At 39.2% G+C, this 20,261-nt stretch overlaps 1 protein-coding gene across 9 annotated transcripts in view; it reads right to left on the bottom strand.

The window, feature by feature from the left end:
• Positions 1 to 17,133, bottom strand: part of zfand6 (zinc finger, AN1-type domain 6) — a 45,102-nt gene extending 27,969 nt beyond the window's left edge. The window contains exons 1-6 of one of the 9 annotated variants that reach the window (XM_048615843.1): positions 16,653 to 17,133; positions 16,341 to 16,445; positions 15,768 to 15,838; positions 9,780 to 9,942; positions 7,281 to 7,392; positions 2,901 to 2,996 (exon numbers count right to left, since the gene is read on the bottom strand). In XM_048615843.1, the coding sequence (XP_048471800.1) occupies positions 2,901 to 2,996; positions 7,281 to 7,392; positions 9,780 to 9,927 (356 nt within the window). In that variant the 5' untranslated portion in view covers positions 9,928 to 9,942; positions 15,768 to 15,838; positions 16,341 to 16,445; positions 16,653 to 17,133. Of the gene's footprint in view, positions 1 to 2,900; positions 2,997 to 7,280; positions 7,393 to 9,779; positions 9,943 to 15,767; positions 15,839 to 15,892; positions 16,206 to 16,263; positions 16,446 to 16,652 lie in introns of those variants that run through there. The other 8 variants (XM_048615842.1, XM_048615846.1, XM_048615848.1 and 5 more) reach the window with 8 other exon arrangements.
• Positions 17,134 to 20,261: the final 3,128 nt, after the last annotated feature.

The raw sequence follows: 20,261 nt of genomic DNA, 5'->3' as shown, positions 1-20,261 counted from the left end.
AGGAGACTGAAGAACAGAAGGTCTTGGGAATCAAACCAAAATCTCATTGAACTCTGTGGACTGGTGCTATCGAACTATTTCCCTAGATAACAAGGTGTAGAGCTGGATGAACACAGCAGGCCAGGCAGCATCAGAGGAGCAGGATGCTGCCTGGCCTGCTGTGTTCGTCCAGCTCTACACCTGGTTATCTCAGTAGGAACTGCCGATGCTGGAGTCTCTCTCTGAACTGTTTCCCTAGATTTTATTTCCCCCAACCATAACGCCAAAGTTATTTTGTCTGTCAGTCTGTTTGTGCAGGTATGGGTTGTACTTTCAACTTAGAGTTATAAGATGGTAGTTCATATTGATCAGGTTCCTGTAAAACTGTTTACTGTTAGACTGATTCCCTCAGACATATAAATTGCACTTTGCGTGCTTGGATTAAATTATTAACTTTTCAGTGATCTCAAAAGTAGTAGAGCTCAAGAATCAGTGCACTTTAAGTCTTAACAATATCTCATTCATAATTCATACTTTAGAATATAAAACCTTAACTCCTAAGCTAAGGAACTGTTGAAAATGGAGTATATGATTGAGAAATTGACAAACAACCCTGGAATAAATGCAACTCAATCAGATTTGGGACCATGTTGACCCAACAGGTAGAGCAGACAATTCTGGGAAAGAAGGTCGTAATGCTACATAACAGATTATTCAAATGGGTTACTGATACAAGAACAAACTTGAAGGTAAAATAATTCATCTGCATTTCTGGTTCAATCATTCCAAAACATGCTGCACTGTCATGGAAATAGTAATTCAGAGTGAATTGAAGGTTATTTTATTTAATTTAGCTGTACATGTTCTACGACAGAAGTGGGCAGCTTCATCTGGGGACAGACAAAAGGCAACTGTAGCTTTGCTATGATGAAGACTGTATTTCATTAATTGAAGGAACCCACAGGAAGAAATAGAATTTGTTCTGCTTGAACTGCCTAACTTTACTATTCATCAAATGGAACGCAAGTGAGGCTCATTCACCATTTGAATTTCATGAGGGACTGGTTTGCTTTTATTTACAGCTAGTAAAAGCCATCTACAACATGTAGCAGAAAACAAATCAGTGGAGCTGGTCTGGGAAGCTGTGACAAGACTGTTGGAAATCTGCTGACATCCCAAACAAGGAGCTGAGGCATCCACAATTATGAAGCTGGCAAAGGAAAAGATGAAGGTTGCCTAGTCAAAAGTTAATGAAAGGACAGCATAGAATCTTACTTTGGGAGGGCAGCAGGATTACTAAGGAGAATTAAAACAAATGCTAGATGTTTATGTGTGCATCTATGTATGGATGGGGTGGGGTAGGGAGCAGAGTGAAGTAGAACAGCATAATTCCTTACAGGCTATACTGTTCATCGCCGCACAAGCTTGGGAAACAGTGTACACACATACCCTGCCCAACCGGAGACATTATTGGGAAAAGAATGCAGTGCGCGACTTATAACTATGGATTCTGGTCATATTTCTTTTTCACAATCTAGATTACACCAATTCTACAGCAAATAACAAAAGTTATCATTCTTTATAATTTCACTTTCAACTAAACTTTCAGATTAAGGCATTACACACGTCTTTCTTCAATTCTGTCTCATGTTCTAAGCCCAACATTAGACAATCTTTGTTCAACTTCAAATACTACTAAACTATATGGCATCAATTTCACACGTGAGGTTTTCTCACTGCTTTACAAGGTTATTTGCAACCCTAGTTTATCAAGGTTAAATATTCCATAGCTGGTTCTTGTGTTTCTTAAAAAACCTTTTATCCCCCTCTCAACTTTAATAGCAAATCTAAGTGGATGCTGATCAGTTGTCTCACCTACTCCCCTATATCCTGCACCCCCTATTTTCAAGTTCGTCTGTCCCACTTTTTCCTTCAGAACTAAATCTCATTTGCTTCTTTCCTTTTCATGTACTACTAGAGGAAGCAGTCTGGAATGCACTCAGTAAATCTCACCCATTTAATCCAAGAATGAATAAAACCCTCTAAATCTTACCAACCCATTTCTGTACAAGTGTCTGATTTGACTTCTTCCCAATAAACTATTACCCTGTTACTAACCTAACCAAGCAGACCAAGTGGGCATTTATCGATTCTCAATAAAAAATATTTACCAAATTGCACACAGTTCTCTTCAGTTCTTTAACAGTTAAGTACCCTAAAACTTCTGTATGTACTATATGACTCCACTTCTATATTGCCCTCTAAACTTTTTTTGCAAATCACAAATTAAATAAAATCTTAACTGTTGACCAAATTGAATTCTCAGGCCACTTCTGTACAGGCATACATTTAATTATGCTCACTTGTAGTGAGGGTCTGCCGTAAAGGGCTATCTTTATGGAAGTATTTTTATGTCTTTAAAAAAGTGTCATATGAAGTAACCTTCAATTTTGGTTGTTTAACACACATTTAGTTTCAGATCTATCAATTAAATTTTGCATTATTAAAATTGATTCAATTAAATTGCACATTTCGCCTGAAGAGTTCTTTTAAAGAAAAGCAACTGAGACCAGATAAATCCCGTGCAGGGAAAATACAGCAAAAACAATAGCCAAAAGTGTGAAACTGGCAGCAAATAACATCAGGAAATCTGCCTTAAAAATTGCCTTATCTCCATTACAGTTCTGCTAATTAAAAGATCATAATTAATCACAGAGATTGACTTCTTACTGTGGAAGAGATCAGCATAGAGCTTAATAGAGAAAAGATGAACCATTCACAGAATTTAATATCATGAACTGGTTTTGCTGTATGCACAAGTCATTTTAGCATATTCCCAAATCTTAAGAGTTTCTAACTTCCTCCTATATTTTGCTTATTCTTCCTTTAAATTTATGTGCTCTCCTAATCCTTTTTCTTACCTCTTCCTTCCCTTTCTTCCCTCTCTTTTAATAGATCTTCCCTTCTTCTCTCTTTGCTTTCTTCCCCTTTTCCCTCTTCCCATTATTGGTTGTGGACTGAAGGTTGAGTAAACATACAACAGTTCATACATCTTTCTCCATTAATTACCTTACCATATTAAACTAATTTATTTTAAAATCAGATTGATAAAAACAACAGCAAAAATAAGCAAGTTACAATAGTTAACTTAATTAATTAATAACAAGCTTAAAAAGTGTCCTATAACTGGGATTTTCACAGGAGCAGGATTCTTTTAAAGCCCTCTCCTCGTCATTTACATTAATTGATCAAAGAGTTGAGTATTAATGGTCAAATGTAGAATTCCCAAATCTACTTTAGCGATTGCCACATGGCCAGATTGACCAGTGGCCATAAGATAACACTCAGGGGCACTGATCTATGAACATGTTAGCAAGAAATGCTTTACTCTGCTTTTTTAGAAGAGATGACATGTTTAAACTGATCCAACACCTCCACTAAAATCTAGAGTAAAGAATTTCAACCAACAGACATCTGTTTGTGAACACTATAGTCTTTAAACTGATGAGAACCACAGCTAAGGACACAAAACCAATGCAAATTATAAAACTCAAGTTGTTCACAAGAGAAAAATACTGGATAACAGAATAGTTTGGCTCTTGAAACGATTCCATAGAGGCAAAAATGTGTAGTTATTCTATTGGCTAAATTTTATTTTTTAAACTTCCCACAGAGATCTGGAATAAGGGGCAATTGCAGTAGAATTGACTGACGTGGCAATGTTCATTAACTGGAAAGTAGAACACAAGAACCTGTGCTCAAGATAAAGCTCTAAACCAGCAGCATCTTTTTTATCATTGAGTGCCAACAGGTATGGTTGTTAAAATACCAATTCAGCTGCAGGACGGAACAAAGTGGAAGGTTCTATGAATTTCAAAAGCAGAAGATAGAAGTGAAAGAAAATTAATTTTAGTCATTAATTAACCTTAGAGGTTTATGAATACTTATGGTAAATTACTATTTTTTTCCAAACTTCTTTTGACACCAAATTTAAAGATTCCAACCCGGTGTGCATTTGCCATTACAAAATCACTTAAGGACATGGGACCCAGACACTCATCCACTGGCTGTAAATGTTACTGGTTTCTATTTGTCCACTCTTCCAAAAGTATACAATTAATCCATACATTCTATATTGAATTGAACAATGACTATTTCTCTCCCTTGCAATCAAACCCAAGCACTTTATAATATCACAAATACAAACTTACGCAGATACTAGAAATTTGAAATAAAAACAGAAAATCCTAAATGTGCGGCAGAGTCTCGAGAAACAGTTAATGTTTTGGTTTCATCAGAATTTACCCAGGCAATATCCACGGTCAGTGATTTTGGGGGAGTTAGAGTGTTGGCTAGTGCTGTTGGGAAGGGCTCAAACTAGAATGGCAAAGTTGCAGGAATCTGAGCAGACAGAGAGGCAGCAGAAATAAGGATAAAAGTAAAAGGCCAAGAGACAGAATGGTCAGGAGTCAAAACTGAAGACAGAAAAATCAAGTGATAAACAAATAGGGTCACAGTGCAAAATAATGCTAAGATGACTAACAAGATAGATAGATCCAAATAGATCTGAAGTCTTTGTGCTTTAATACACGGAGTGCTTGCAATTAGGTACATACATTAATAACATAAGTAGATATAAATGGTTATGACACAGTTGTGATTTCAAAGACATGGTTGCAGGATGATCAATGATGGGAACTATTTGGGAATGACAGACAAAAAGGAAAGTTGTGGAGTAGCACTGCAAGTGAAGGAGGCTATCAATGCAATACCAAGGAAAGATACTGGCTCGGAAAATCAGGACATTGAATCTGTTGGAGGAGGTAAGAAATACTAGGAGCATAAAGTGTGGTTGGGATTGTCCATCCTCCCCCAAATAGTAGTGAAGACATAAGGAAAGGGATTAAACAAGAAATCAGAGATACATGCAATAGAGGTACAACTGTAATGATGAGTGACTACGATTTATATACAAATTGGACAAACCAAACTTGCAATAGTATTTTGGAGGAGGATTTCTGAGAGCCTGATAACCCTATCGCAGGTGATAGTTTTTTTAAACCCAATATATTAAGGGACCAGTGAACAGGCTATTCTAGATTGGGCATCGTTAATTAATCATTTCTCATTGTGCAATCTTATTGTGCTAGATTGCAAACAGACTTTTTTCAAAAAAAAAAAAAAAAAAAAAAAAAAAATCTGGTCTAGTAATCCAGTAAATTAAAAATCTCCATTCTAGTCTTTGCAGTGCGTAAGATGCTTGGTTCTCAAGAGAGGTCACTGGATCCAAAACGTTAATGCTGCTTCCTCTCCAGAGGTGTTTCTGATTTCAACCATCCACAGTTCTTTGGTTTTTTTTCCACTCTCTGCGGTGCTCCCTTCTGCACTCCCAATGAGTCCAGAACTGGAGTGGAGGTGGTTAGGTGGCAGGGGGGGCGTGTGGGTGTAGAGGAAGCAGTCACAGACTAAAAGATACAGGGTGTGTCATTTAGGACAGAGGAGAAGAAATTTCTTCACCCAGAATGGTGAGCCTGTGGAATTCTCTGCCGCAGAAAGCAGTTGAGGCCCAACATAGATATCTCCTTGTTGAAAATATTCATTCTTAAGGCTAAATAGATCAAACTGTAAGGGGTGAAAGCAGGAACAAAGACAAATGCCTTCTATTGGTAATAGATTTAAAGAAATCCACACAGTAAACCTTCAAAGATTTCTGATTTGCATTCTGTTCCTGAAATTTTCAGCTGTGGCTTTTCTTGTTTTCAGCAAATCTAATCTTCGCCCTAGTAACCCACTCAACAGAAGGATGATAACTTGCAAATGTTATAGATCTTCAACCTCACTTTCCACTCCAGTTTGTGAAAACCAGTGCTCTTGTTTTCCTTTGCCATTCTCAGTTACCCTGGTTGGCCCGATGATGGATACGGTATTAAAAGTTATATACAGCCTTGGAAACCACACCAACTTAGATTGGTTGTGTGAAATAATTCTTAAGATCAGATGGCATAATGGCATAGAAACAGGCCATTTGGTCCAACAAGTCAAAGTTTATGCTTCATTTTTCTTCATCAAAATCCATAACTATAACCATTTATTCTTCTGCCTCATTTACTTACCAAGCTTTTCTAAATGCACCTAGACTATACATTTCAAAGTCATTCAATATCAGTGAACTCTACTTTCTTGCCATTCTTTAGGGAAAGATTCTTCTGGAATCCTGTATTGGAATTTTTGGGAACCACCTGATATTGATGGCCTAGAGTTACACTCTTCCCAGAGTTAACATTCTCTGTTCATTCTTTCTTAAAAACCTCTATCAGATTACCCTTTAGTGTCTTTTTTTAAAAAAAAAAGAGAAAATAGAACAAAAGCCTGTTCATCCTTTCCCAACATGTATTACTTCACATTTCTAACATCTTTCTTGTTAATCTCCTCTGCATGCTCTATACCCTATTTCTAATAGGACAACCAGAACTGCACATAATAATCCAAGTGTGGTCTAGACAAGGCTTGATAGGTTTAGCAAATTTCCTTAATCTTCAATTCTATCCTTCTAGAAATAAACTTGTGCTTGATCTGTTTCTTTGTTCTTTTTAAATGACATTGCTAATCTGTGGCACAGGTCTTGGTGAGAATAAACTTCACAAGTTTTTCCATAGCAGAACTGACTAATTTTAAATCAAAACAACAATTCTCATCAGTTTTTGATCAAGACATCAAACACATGCCAAAAATGTTTGTACCATTATTCAGGACATAAAATAAATCTACACAGTAATAGAAATTGTATTTAAAATCATATTATTGAAATGGGATTTGTGCACTGAGCTAGTGGAGTATTTCAAAAGCATTCAATTCAGAGGCGAGATGTTTTAAATTATACAATAAAATAATTCCAGAGACAATGCCGCTGAACAGGTTATATTATTACATTAACTTTATTACTTGCAATGCTACATCAATCCTTGTCACACTTGTCGCCTGTAACCGAATATAAAATCGACTACAATATCTGCTCTTTTCAGCTAGAAAAGAACAGAATAGGACCAATAGAAACCAGTAATTGTACACAGTTGTCTTTGAATCAAGTAACTAAGCCTTTGCTAGTTTTTAAGAATAAGTTAACATTTTAAGGTTGTTAACAGGTAGACCTGCTAGTTATGAAAGTATATTATTGGTCACTAATAAATATACTTGATTATAGTTTTTGATTTATGCAAAAACAGCTCAGTTCTGACATTTCTTGTTGTGCCTAAAGCAGAGCTTTAAATTTTACATCAATTTTCCAGAAGTTGTTTACATACCTTGATTGGCCTGAAGTGGAGGAAGAAGAGAATGATGATGGTATTTCTGGGAGATTCTCTTCTGTACAGTGAACAGGATACACTTCAGTTAAACTGTTCAAATTGGGAGACACTGCATGAGGAAAAAAATGAATTGTACAATGTACAATAAAATATGCATTTTATGAAGGTTGTTTATTTAGCATTGCTATGGGAGTTTCTAGTCTTCACACTAATTGTGAATAAGGGCAGTTGGAAGGTTACATGATTGGTATCAGTGTGATTCAGTTACTGCATTCTGACCTCTGATTCAGAAGGCTACACATTACTCGAGGTTTGAGCATATAATACAGACTGACACTTCCATTGGATTACAGAGGGAGTGCTGCGCTGCCTGAAGTGCCCATCTTTCAATGTGACCCTAACTCATGATTCCACTTTTCCTCTCAAGTGTATGCAAAGATATCACAGGTCTACTCAAAGAATACTCAGAGATCTTCCCAGCACCCAGTCAACATTTATCCATAAAGCCAGATCACAAAGACTAATTGTCTGGTCATTGTTAGATTTTTAAAAAACGTTATTAATACAAAATAGAAAAGCTTTTTATCTTTATTTCAACAAACATCAGAAAGTTAACACTGACGGTACAGCCAAAAAAATAGCAGGACAAATTGGCTCGTAACTGGAATGGACTGCCAGAGGAAGTGGTACATGCATGCTGAATAGGAAAAGATACAGGGGGATATGGACCAAATGCAGGCAAACGGGGACTAGTTTAGTTTGGGAAACCTGATCAGCATAGACAACACGGGACCGAAAGGTTTATTTCTATTCTGTATGGCTCTTGCGACTCTATAAATAGTAAAATTATATAGCAAGATATTTAAAAAACAAAAATAGTTTAAGATTTGAAGCAGTTAGTGGGTACAAATAAATGTTTGAGGATATTGCAGGGACATATATGGCGACTGAGAAAGCTGCTCACCAAATACAAAAGTAGCAAGTAATATAGTGGTTTCGCTATTTCTATTGGATTGATTTCCTGCATCGCAAACTGTTTTTCTACAATGTACTGAAGACACACTGCAAGTTGTGATGAACTCTATCTCACATTTGGGGATTGAACATGGATCACAATCTCAAAGTATGGCTTTACAATTTACTAGTGACATTCATAATTTAAGTTTGGCTCAAATTAGAGTACACAAAGTAATCAGAGTCAATGGATTCAATTTCAAAACACTTTAGGCAGAGAACAAAATGTGAAATAAAATGAAAACAACTCGATGACCCAACCAACATTAGCTTCTCTGTTCCAGTCAAGTTTAAGCTCATCAGGGCAATTCCCACCAAACCACTGGCACATAGAAGGAGCCATGACATACCCAGAATACAAATGTTGTCATAATTGCTCTTTAACAGAGGGGGTCTTACTGATGAGTATGCACAAGCAGGAGCCCTGAATCATGACAGTTGAGAAAAGCCTGGTAACAGTAATGTCCTTCATGGATAAAAAGATGATACACCATGATTTGGTACCTTGCAATGATGGTGCAACATGAACATACAGGAAGTCTTACTTAAATACAGTAAAGAAAGCAAACATATTTTATCAAATTCATAAGACAAATCATTAGGACTTATAGAAATCATGCAAAAATAAACATGAATTGTTTGATATGTAGGATACTTAAGGACATGCACCTTTTTAAAAAGCAATTCAAAACAGACGTAGAAAGAGACAAGAGTTTTAAGGAAAAGATACCCCTCATTCCACAAAGCTCCACACTTCCCAAAACTTGCCTGAATGCAATTGCCCAAGTAATTCCATAGGTTCAACCTATTTAGTGATCTCTAGTGCAAATATCACATTTTAACTGAAGAATTCATTTATAAGCTATCAGCTGATGAAAGATTAAACACTTAAAATTATTCCAGTTTCATAGATAAATAGGTTGGAGGCTTTTGTTCCCTGCTGGGAACATTATACTTTGTTTGATAAGACTACATAGTTACAACGCAGTGCAAAAAATACACAATAATACAGCAAAATTGTTTTCACAGATTAGCAGCACCATGTTCTGATGGATTCCAGTATTTTTAAATGCAATTAAAAAAATTCAATTTGAAAGCATACAAGGTAGATTACTTGCACATTAATTAAGTAGAGACCAATCAGATCACTCCCTAAAAGGGGACTGCAGACAAAATCAAATAAAACCACGTATTACCTTGAGACTCTAAAGACTTGCATGACTGCTTAGTACCAGGCCATATCACAAATCTTAAAATACTGAAAATCAATAGCCAGCACCTCAGGAGGAAACTGAATTCTACGAAGTGGCATTAGTTTTCAAATTCAAAACAAAATCTCTCTCTCACTCCCAGAGTGGCTTTAAACAGAAAACAATTCTAGTGTAAGCTACATTTCACAGGCAATCAAACAATTTATGGCACGTTAACAAAGAAAGATCAACTTCAATTATAGATTGCATGTTTATTTAGTAAGATATTTACCAGGACTTATTCTGCCATTATTGTTTTGCCTTTGAAGAAAATCTTTATAGCAAACCGAACACATGCCATTCGTTCGTGGGTTCCCATAAAATCCACAGCCAGTGGTACACAGCATAGGCACTTGAGTCTGATTGGTTTCTTGAGCCATGTTCCTCCAACAGACCTTGCAAGAGAAAGTTAGAGACTTTTAAGAGTCACAGTCACAAGATATGACAGTTGCAAACCCAGAAATGCAATAGTGTCATAGGCTGTACTGACCTCTATGCAAAATTCAGTTTGGAAAGAACATTAGGAAAAAAATGGCTTTCAAATTAGTGTTTGCAGAACAATGTGTTGCCACGATACAATTAAAATCTTCCTTGTTTGTCGAGGTCTTAACTCTTTGCTGAGTATTAAGCATACTAAAACACTGGTGATTTGCTGATTGGCAGATATATCTAATGGCATTTCAAATTAGGTAAGAGTAATAAACCTGAACATAGGTTTGCACACAAAATTCACTGCATGATGGTATACATACATATTTTGGTAAAATAATGAGCAATGGTAGCAGCACTGTGCTATTGCTTTTATTATCACGTGCTTTACTTCCATGGAAATTGCATGTAGATGTTTGTTAATATACACAGGTGAAATATGTTTAACTATATAGTGTGCCTGTGAAAAAAATATTTTCTAAGATGTGGCTAGAGCAGCCGGAATGCTTATTTCCACACCTTTGGCTAGGTCTGTGATATCTACTAGGCTTGATTCATCTTAGAAAGGAACCAAGCTTTCATCATTTGTGGTCCAGAGTTTTACTGATCTGAACAAATAGGATCACACTGCGTTGTTGCCTTAAATTCATAACTTTTTTCTTCCAAAAAAAAAAAAATCAGCGTTATTGTAAAATAACTGGGAGAGTACAACACCAGTAAAGGATTTAAAAAAAAAGTGACTAAGGTAACCAAGGTACTTAACGTCACAAAACAGGTACATTTAAGTCTTAGATAACAAGGTGTAGAGCTGGATGAACACAGCAGGCCAAGCAGCAGAGGAGCAGGAAGTCTGATGTTTCGGGAAAAATTTCTGAAGAAGGGTCTCCGCCCGAAACGTCAGCCTTCCTGCCCCTCTGATGCTGCTTGGCCTGCTGTGTTCATCCAGCTCTACACCTTGTTATCTCAGATTCTCCAGCATCTGAGTTCCTACTATCTCTACATTTAAGTCTTGCTCTGCAAGTGGGAGAAATGGAACAAAGAGAAACAGGGAGAGGACAGATATTTCCACAAAATAACTTATCGTTACTGTGTCATGGAGTTCATATATTTAGTAATTTACACATTAATCTACAAATTTCTAAAAGGGATAGTACAGAATAAGAGGGAGAATTCAATTTCTAAGTAAAAAAAATTTAGAAAAACTTTCAGCTTTCACTGAAGGAGTAAATGAAAGCATTCAATTGATTACACTAGTTATACAATCAGTGACAAATATTACAGTTAGCACATGTGGATCAGCAACTCAAACGGGGCATCTTCCCACAGCTTCAATGCTAAGATAGTCTAGGGATGTCAATTAGTTTGCTTTACTTTACCGTGTTTTTCTTGTATATTTTGTGATGCCAACCACCAGATTATAGCTAGGGTATTTTTCTGCCTCAATCCTATTTCCTTCACTGGTTTAATAAGGGCCTACTTGGCTTACAGTGGCAGAGGAAAATGAATTAACTGTAAAACAACTTGTTTTCATTGAAAGATAATGTCCTTTAATATTGTGAAACTGTTTCATGTTATTTTAAAATCAACCTGTTTGGACATGACATCTCTGGGGTAGCTGTGACTTGAACCAACTTCTTCTGGTTAAGAGAGAGGGGCATTACCATTGCACTACAAAACCCACTCATGTGGTTTATTGCCTCATAGAAAACATGTACAAAGGAACATCAGTAAGTTAGACATATGAAAGGATCCAAATATATTTTCACTCCAACAGATTCTAAGCTCTTCTGCCTTTTCTTCACCCAAGTCTTGATGACCCAAGTCCTTGTACAGTCTCCAACATTAACCTTTTCAGAACCATTATACTGTAGAACAATTTAAAATTTTAGAAAGTTGAAATTTATAGTCTGATAATTTGTAGTCATCTATGTTCTAGTGCAAGGGACTACTTTTTTTCCTTTTTAGACTATAAACTGGAATGGAAGTTGTAGATCATTATGTACTTGAAATACTGAGTTTTGCAACTTGATGGGGGGAGAACCGGGTAGTGCAGATTTGACTTGTGAAAGATAATACCTGATCTTTGGAGCAGTGAGGTTGTTTCTTTGAGATAGAGTGGCACCAAGAGTCATTGAGTTAAGGAAAGACTGCCTGACAACAGCCCTCAGATTAGCTCAAATAGAGTTTGTTACAAATATGTACAGGCAACCAAAGCATGTGAACTGAACACATTTCTCTCCCTGCATAGGTGAAAATGCAGAAAAACCAAGCTGAAAAGAAAGAATCCTAACAAGAATTAAGTCCATTGGAGTAATCAAAGTAAAGAACAACCATTACTTGACAAACAGCATGTCATCATTACTGAAAATCAAAAGAAACTGTGACAGACAATTTTACCAATCCTGGAGATCTGAACTCAGTTTAAGCACACGTCACCTACTAAATCACTGCACAAATAGTTCAATGTTAAATACGTTCAAAGAAAGAGGAAAATAAGTTACTCTTTTCACTGAAGATTTCAGGTATGCTAGATTAATTCTAGAAGTCTGTGGCAGGATTTTAGGCTAGAAATTCACCCTCGGATTAAAACTTTTCTACCAAACAACTTGCTCATTAAAATGAGTTTAAAGATCAGCATATACCTCAATTTCTTGATTTTTGCATAATTTGTATCCCTGACTGGATACAGGTTTCCCCCACCCCCAGGTTTACCGTAATACTTATTGTTTCGTCAGCACAAGATCAGCTGTCAGTCAATGTGATGTCACTTCAGCAAGCCACACCCACTGCAACACTTTACCCAATGTGGAGAAAAACAGTGAAAATACCAGATCCACAGTTAATTAACTAAGCTACTTCAGGTAATTTCCTACAAATGGGTTCACTTCATCCAAATCTTCACAGAACCACAAATTATTTTGATCACAAAATACTGAAGACAGAAAATGGGAGAAATATGAAGGAAAACAATAGATGCACAAGTACTTTTCTGTAAGCTCAAAATTGAGCAATCACAAAGCTGCAATTCGAGTAAGGTGATGTTTAAAAAAAATCAGGTTTATTTCTCGAGAAATAACATTGCAAAGAAAGAAGTTACGCTCAACTTGTACTGAACCTTGGTTAGATCAAATTTATAATGGTACTGCATTATCATTCTACTTGACATATTATGAAAAGGGTATGCAGACACTAGAGAAGATGCAAAAAAGATTAAAAATGATACCACAAATGCATTGATACACAGATCAGGAAAAGATTGAACGACCAGTTTCTGTTACTTTGAAGGAAAAAAAAGGGCTGAAAATGAACTACTACCTTTAAATTCTGAAATGTTTTGATAAAGTGGATACAAGGACATTGTAAGAGGAAACAGAGAACTGCATACTGCAACCTGGGGCTACCAAAATGAAATTATTCACCAAAACATAAAATAGGGAATTCAAAAGAAACTTTTTTCATTGTGGGATTCATTGCCAGGGGAGTGGTTGAATTGAATAGTTTGGAAGCATCTAAGGGGAATTTAGACAAGCAACTGAGGGAGAAGGGATTAGAGGAGTACAATGGGAGATATAGATGAGGAAAGGGAGGAAGTTTACTTGGAGCATAACACCAGCATGGGCTTGTTGATTAGGCCAGCCTGTTTCTATGTCAGATATGCTATGCAGTCTCCTGAAATAACAAGAGCTCCAAGTGTGGCTATCTAACACAACCGACCTGTAACCTTGCCTAGTTTCATTATCAGAGCTTCCTTTAAGAGCAAAAAGAGGTTCATTGCATTGCTACTACTGGGGGCAACCCATGCATTTCAAAATGGATAACTGGATAACTATATTTTCCCAAATGACTGAAGTAAAATACTGTTGATGTTGGGTATACTCAGCAGGTCAAGTAGCAACTATAGAAAAAGCATCAAAAATAATGCTTCAGATCAATGCTCACAATGTGGCTTCTTGCATATCCCTGATTTGAACTGTACCAGCATTGATGACTGTGCCTTCAGCTCCACAGCCCCTATACTCTGGAATTACTCCCTAAGCTTCTTTACTATTCACCTACCCCAAACTCTTTTGCAGCTCCATGTATTTGTGTGTTAATTTTTAATGTTAATAATATTGCTAAAGGAAAGGCACAATGTAAGTGCTTAACCCTTTAACCCTTTTACTGCAAGAAAACTTTTTAACCTTTTCAAAAAAAAAAACACCATAGAGCAAATGTCCCACTACAGGATTACCAGGTACATATTTATGTCCCAAGAATGAATGACTAGACCATCACTTTTTAGTTCTGGGAATTAACACAATACTACACCTGGATTGTTGCCAGGTCCCACAGGTCTAGTGGATCTAGTGCACTCAGCTATTATTTGACATGACTTACATTATATTCAACTGGCTGAAGACTAGCATTTGTGATACCAAGGATCTCAGGATGGGTAGATGGATAATTTCTTGGTACTTCTGGTTGAAGTTAGTTGCAAACAGTTCTCTTGATATTTTGCATTCACACATCAGGCTCTTCCATCTAAGCTGCTCATACAGCCTCCCTCTCTCAACAGTTGCTTAACTAGCCACTACAAGTTGTGATCGGATTCAACAGAGCTTTGATCAACCATTACTTGTAGGATCACACACTGCTTCTGGAATAAACCAACTATTCCAATCTGTTCTTGCCCCATAGTATGTATTTCTTGCTTTCTCAAACATTTTTCCTCCCATAATCTTCTCTCTTCTGATGCAAATCCACAACTTACCCAATGCTCCATTCTTCCAGATTTTCTGTCATACTTGTCTGACTCCATCAGTGTTTCTGACTTCATCCTTTTCCACCCAACCAAGGACGTTCCTCCAGGATGAAGCCCTCAAACCTTACATTCCATTGCCCACGTCATCTTTCTCCCTTTCCCTTCCCAACTCATCAGTTGTCACACTAAATAAACATCCACTTCCAGCATAGTACCTTTTTCAGAAGTGCAAAGGTATTGCTCCCTCTGTGCACCCTGGTCCACTCTTTGGTGAGTCCTCAACACTAACTGCCTTTCCCACAGCACCTACACATAGGCCCTTCCACCTGCAAGCTGTCCACCCCCTCCACACCCCGAAGGCCACAGGCACAGCATTGAGGTGAAGCATCAATTTACAGATGTCACTGGTTACCATTGGCAGGGTTACTGTGCCTGTGTTTTGTGTTTACAACATTCTCTTTTAGGTTTCCTTGCCCAAGTTCAAGCTATTGCAATAATATATCAACGTTGAGAATTCCCAGAGCCTTGGTCTTGATTATATAACATTTCTGGTGGATAAGAATATAATCAGGAATGGGTTGCTCTTACAAATTGAGTGCTACCTTACTGACAGTCTGTAGAAATTACAGAATGATGTGGTTCGACCAGTTTGAGGGACAGCTCTCCCGGTTCTGGCAAATTAGCAAGGAGGATATTGCAGGGCTGACTGAGCTTGGCAGGCCTTTGTCATGTCAGCTTCTGATGCCCCGGCAATCTCTGGTTTCAGTCTAATGGGCCTTTATTGCTCTGTACCAGATTGCCATGTTCATCCAGCCTTTTAGCCTGGGAAAATGGGAACTAACTTTCATGATTTGGAGACAAAGATATTTAATGAAGAAAATATAATTTAAAGAGGAAGAGAAATGCAAAACTATTATAGGAGTTAAATTAGTCAGAGTTATTGGCTATTTTAAAAGAAAAAGGCTACACTAGCTGATTATAGGAATTAGGTCCTTAAACGTTGTTGACAAATTGTACAGTATCAAGTGTAGAAAGTAAATTTTTTCTTACAACATGTCATCGTTTCGATGTAGCCAGGCTCCTTGAGATTTTTCTATTAAAGACACTACACGGGCTTTACGCTTTTTTTAAAAAAAAACGAAAAAAAAAAAACAAATTTGAATCTCTTTACTTACAATATACTAATGACAAGGCTCAGGAGTTGGACGATTGGTGCTGTACATGACACCACCGCCCAGTAGCAGGTTCCGGGGGAAGAGGGCAATTTAGCCCCACCCACCCGCGCCTTCTCACCATGGCAACTGCCTCGCCCCAGAAGTCACCGATAAACCCGGCCCCCTCCCGACTCATCTTTTAAAAGTTCGGTGAATGAACAGGATATCCCTCGACATCAAACCGGGCTTTTCCTCCTCCTCTTTCTTCCCTCCCCCCTTTCAATGGCCTTTTTCCGCTCCCGTGCCCTGGCAGCAAACACTGCCCGGACCACAGAAACCTGATCCCACCACCGTTCAGGCAGCCAGCCGGAAGCCCCGCCCCTACGCCCAACCTGATTGGACACGGCCTCCCCGCGATGTTGTCAATCACGGCCGCCAAACCGGACACGCCCACTTCCCATTGGCTTACGGCGATGTCAATCAGATCGATACGGGCCCCGCCCCTTTAACTGGCCGCGTCCCCTCTTGGCGCTTCCTCTGTCGGTACGGGGTTCAAGTGGAGGGCGTGCGAGGCCTGAGTGAAGGGGAGCAAGAATAATAGTTATAAAATAAAGCAAGTACAGGTAGGGCACAACATCAATCCCTTTAGCTGTGGGCGGGGTGAGGGGAATTGCCTGACGAGGCCGCAAACCCGCGGTGGCTAGTACATCTCCTCACCGCAAGTGGGGGGAATACTGATTAGGCAGAACTCCCCTTAAATCTCGCGGCAGCGGTGACCTACCTCCGAAATTAAAATAACGGGAAAAAAAGGGCAAAGAGCGAGCGGCCTGTGTCCGCCGGCTCGGCTGGGCTAGGCCTGGCCTCCCTGGGCCTGTTTACACGGACAAAGCGGCCGGCTCAGCCTGCCCCTGACGTCACACACGGCGCGGTGCCTCCCATTGGCTGCCGGGTGGGGCCGCCGCGTCATCACCGGCACGAGAAACTTTGCTCCTGTCAATCAAAGCCCCTGGGAGAGTAAGGTCAGTGCAGCACTGCTGCTGCAAGCCAGCTGTAGAAGGTATTATAGCCTGTGTTTTGTGTGTAAACTTCGACTGTTGCTTACGTTATTAGAGCCTCACAGCTGTCACTTTTATGGCGTGGCTAAACCGTCTGGGATGCCATGAGAGGATTGGCTACCTTCAAGTTTTCTTTTTGGTATTAAATTAAGTTACTGATGCCTTACAGAATTGTTATATTGCAAATAAAGCTGTTCTGGCCATTGTCGAAGAGGATCTTGATTTGGTGTCATTCTCCTGCCCTTTTACCATAACTCTTCACCAAACGAAGGAGCAGCACTCTAAAAGCTTGTGATTTCAAATAAACCTGTTGGACTATAACTTAGTGCCACGTGACTTCTGACCTTCTGCAAATTATGGGCAAAGATACTCGTACAAAATACTTGTCAAAAGTATGGTTCTATCTTGATAAGCATTAGAAGCCTATTACCTGTTACACATGGCCACACAAAATATGCGGTAATTACCGTTCACTCAGAGTCCCTGCTGCTATGGCAACATGCACTTTTCAGATATATGTTGTAGTTTGGAGGAACAGATAGAAATGGAAAGGGCTTTAATTTTCTTTATGTTACACAGCCAACCAGGAATTATTTTGAACCTTGCTGCATATTCACCATTCTCCCTGACCTTGAAATCTCTGAGGCCAAATATTCTGTCCTCAGTAAAGGGCTCATGTTCGTGTCATTCCACCCCCACCTCAACGAGTTTCATGCCTGCCATGACATGGAACTCTTCTTCCATTGCTTCTGCCTCCGTGCCTCCTCCTTCGATAAAGACTCCCAACCACCCTCCCGGGACACCTGATCCTGCCTCCAACCTTCCTCCTCCTCTTGGACACCCCCTGCCGGCCTCTTACCCACCTTTTCGTTGCTAACTATCAAACCTGCTGACAAAGACGGGGTGGTGTTAGTCATGAAGACAGACCTCTGTCACAGAGGCTGAATGCCAACTCTCCAACACCACGTTCTACCTCCCCCTTGACCATGACCCCACTGTGGCCCATCAAGCTACCGTCTCCCACACTGTCTATGACCTCATGGCTTCCGGTGACCTTCCCTCCACCGCCTCCAGCCTTATAGTCCCCCAGCCCCACACTGCATTTTCTTCCCACACACCAGGTCTTGTCATCACATGGGCTGTTTTCACCACAACATTTCCGCCCACTGACAGTCTGCATTAGCAGTTTTTCTTTGTCCCAGGCCCACCATTATCCATTCCTTTGTCTGCTCAACTGCTGTTTTTTTTTCTTTCTCCCGATCTCTGGACTGCATCTCCACCTATCATTTATTCCTTCACCCTTCCCCCACCTCTTCTCCAGCATATATGCCAACTTTATTCTAGCTACAATCAGTTCTGAAGAAGGGTCACTGGACATGAAACGTTGACTCCACTTTCTCTCCACAGATGCTGCCAAACCTGTTGAGTTTCTCCAGCTTTTTCTGTTTTATTTTCTAATAAGTTGTGGTGACTTTGTGTGTTTTGGGTGAATGCAGAGGTTAAATTATGGAGGGACTTAAAGGTGAAGAAGCTTTCTAGGTGTGTCATTTAGACTACCATAGAGGCTGTCTGTAAGGGCGTTTTAGGGGTTACTCGAATAAACAAGAATTTTGTGGTTGATCCAAGCCCTGTGTCTATGATTTTGTTCTTAATAAAAAATGTAACGTCTACGAGCCATCATTAGAAGTGGAACAGGAACTGTTTACAGAATCCGGTGATCATAGTAGGACTTTAAAATTGACAACAAAATGCTGGACCAGGTCAAAATCTCAGTGAAAGGTCATGTATGCGGGAAGCAAGTTAAAGGTTTCTGTATGGTAAATGCAACTCCTAATATGCATTAGCTATCCAGAGGAGAAGGCAGTGGATGGGCAGCACATCTCTGTACTCGGAGGCATTCTGACAGAGAAACAACGTAGATTCAGAAAGAAATAACAGAGTTGGAAGACAGGGCATTTGTGTACACAAGCTATCCTGGTGAATCCACTGGTGGCAGAATTAACTAGTGAAAGGCAGGAGAGGAAAGCACAGGAGGAGAAGTTAAACAGTGGGTACAGTATTTACAATGTCTGGTTATAGAGAGTCAGAGTGAGTTCCAGCCTTGATGTGAACAAAGTGCCAAAACCTGGAGAGGGCTGATAAGGCTGAGAGACAACTGAAGGATGATAAGGTAATTTACAGGATAACTCAGAGTTGGGTACATGATGAGATTGACCATGGACCCTATAGGAAAGTAATCCGAAAGCTTACCAGGGGCCTGGGGTATGGTTTGTCTCATTGCATTAGGGAAGGTGGCATCAACTGGAATGAAGAGAGGAAAGAGCCCAATGATGGGATCCAATACAGTGGAATGATGGCAAGATCCTCTCAGCCTGGGACCACCCAAAATCAGTATGGCCCTTGCAGCAGCAAACATTCATCCAGAGCACCAGGTCTGGCACCATTGCAAGGTGATTATGTGGTGCCCCCTGTGACATGGTAGAGAAGATGCTAGCTGTTGTTTCGAAGCTGATGCACCAAAGAAATGCTTCAGATTGCTTTGCTAGTATTGAGCTGATGAGGGAGATTAACAACTGTAATCAAAAAGCTGAACTTGTTCTGACTAGACAGGACGGTATACCGAAGCATATCTAAGATGGGGGGGGGCAACACCGGTGATCTGAAAGACGTGATTTTTGGTTGCATTAGGGCAGTCTATTCTTCCACTTAGAGCAGACTCAACAGCCAGCAGTGTGGCATTAGATCTATTTGCAGGCAAGTGTCTAAAGACTACTGGGAACCAGGCGTGATTGCATTTGGTAGGATCTGCCAAAAATCATTGGTTGGGAACTCTGGTAGCCCACAGCCTGCCATACATTAGAATGATAGTGAATGATGGTTCAATCATGAGGAGTTGACAAACGCCAAGGCAGCAGTACAGAGGCACCTGACTCTCAAATTTGAAACTGACTGGGAAGAGAACTCAAATAGAACAGAAAGGTACACAAGATGAAGGGCTGTGTATTGGTTGCCTGTTTCCACATTACATTAGTGACTACACTTCAAAAAGTAACCTATTCAACCATATCAGGGTTTGGAATGCAAATTTTTTATGTCAGATATCTGTGACAATCTTGATAATCACATTATCTTTCTGGCCGTGTTTGTTCTGTTAATTGTTTGCTTAACCATTAGAGCATGATACTCACATTTTTACCTGTTACAGAAGAAAGAAAAAAAATCACATATTCACAGAACCACTGATTCACAGAGTTTGTGGGAAATGGCAGAATTACAAATCGTACAGTATTGCATTATTTTGACATAAGACAGGCCATTGAAGAGCTTATTTAGAG

Source organism: Rhincodon typus, chromosome 33 (genome assembly GCF_021869965.1).
Source record: "Rhincodon typus isolate 14 chromosome 33, sRhiTyp1.1, whole genome shotgun sequence".
Classification (NCBI taxonomy): Eukaryota; Metazoa; Chordata; class Chondrichthyes; order Orectolobiformes; family Rhincodontidae; genus Rhincodon; species Rhincodon typus.
This window is presented reverse-complemented; position numbering and strand designations above follow the sequence as displayed.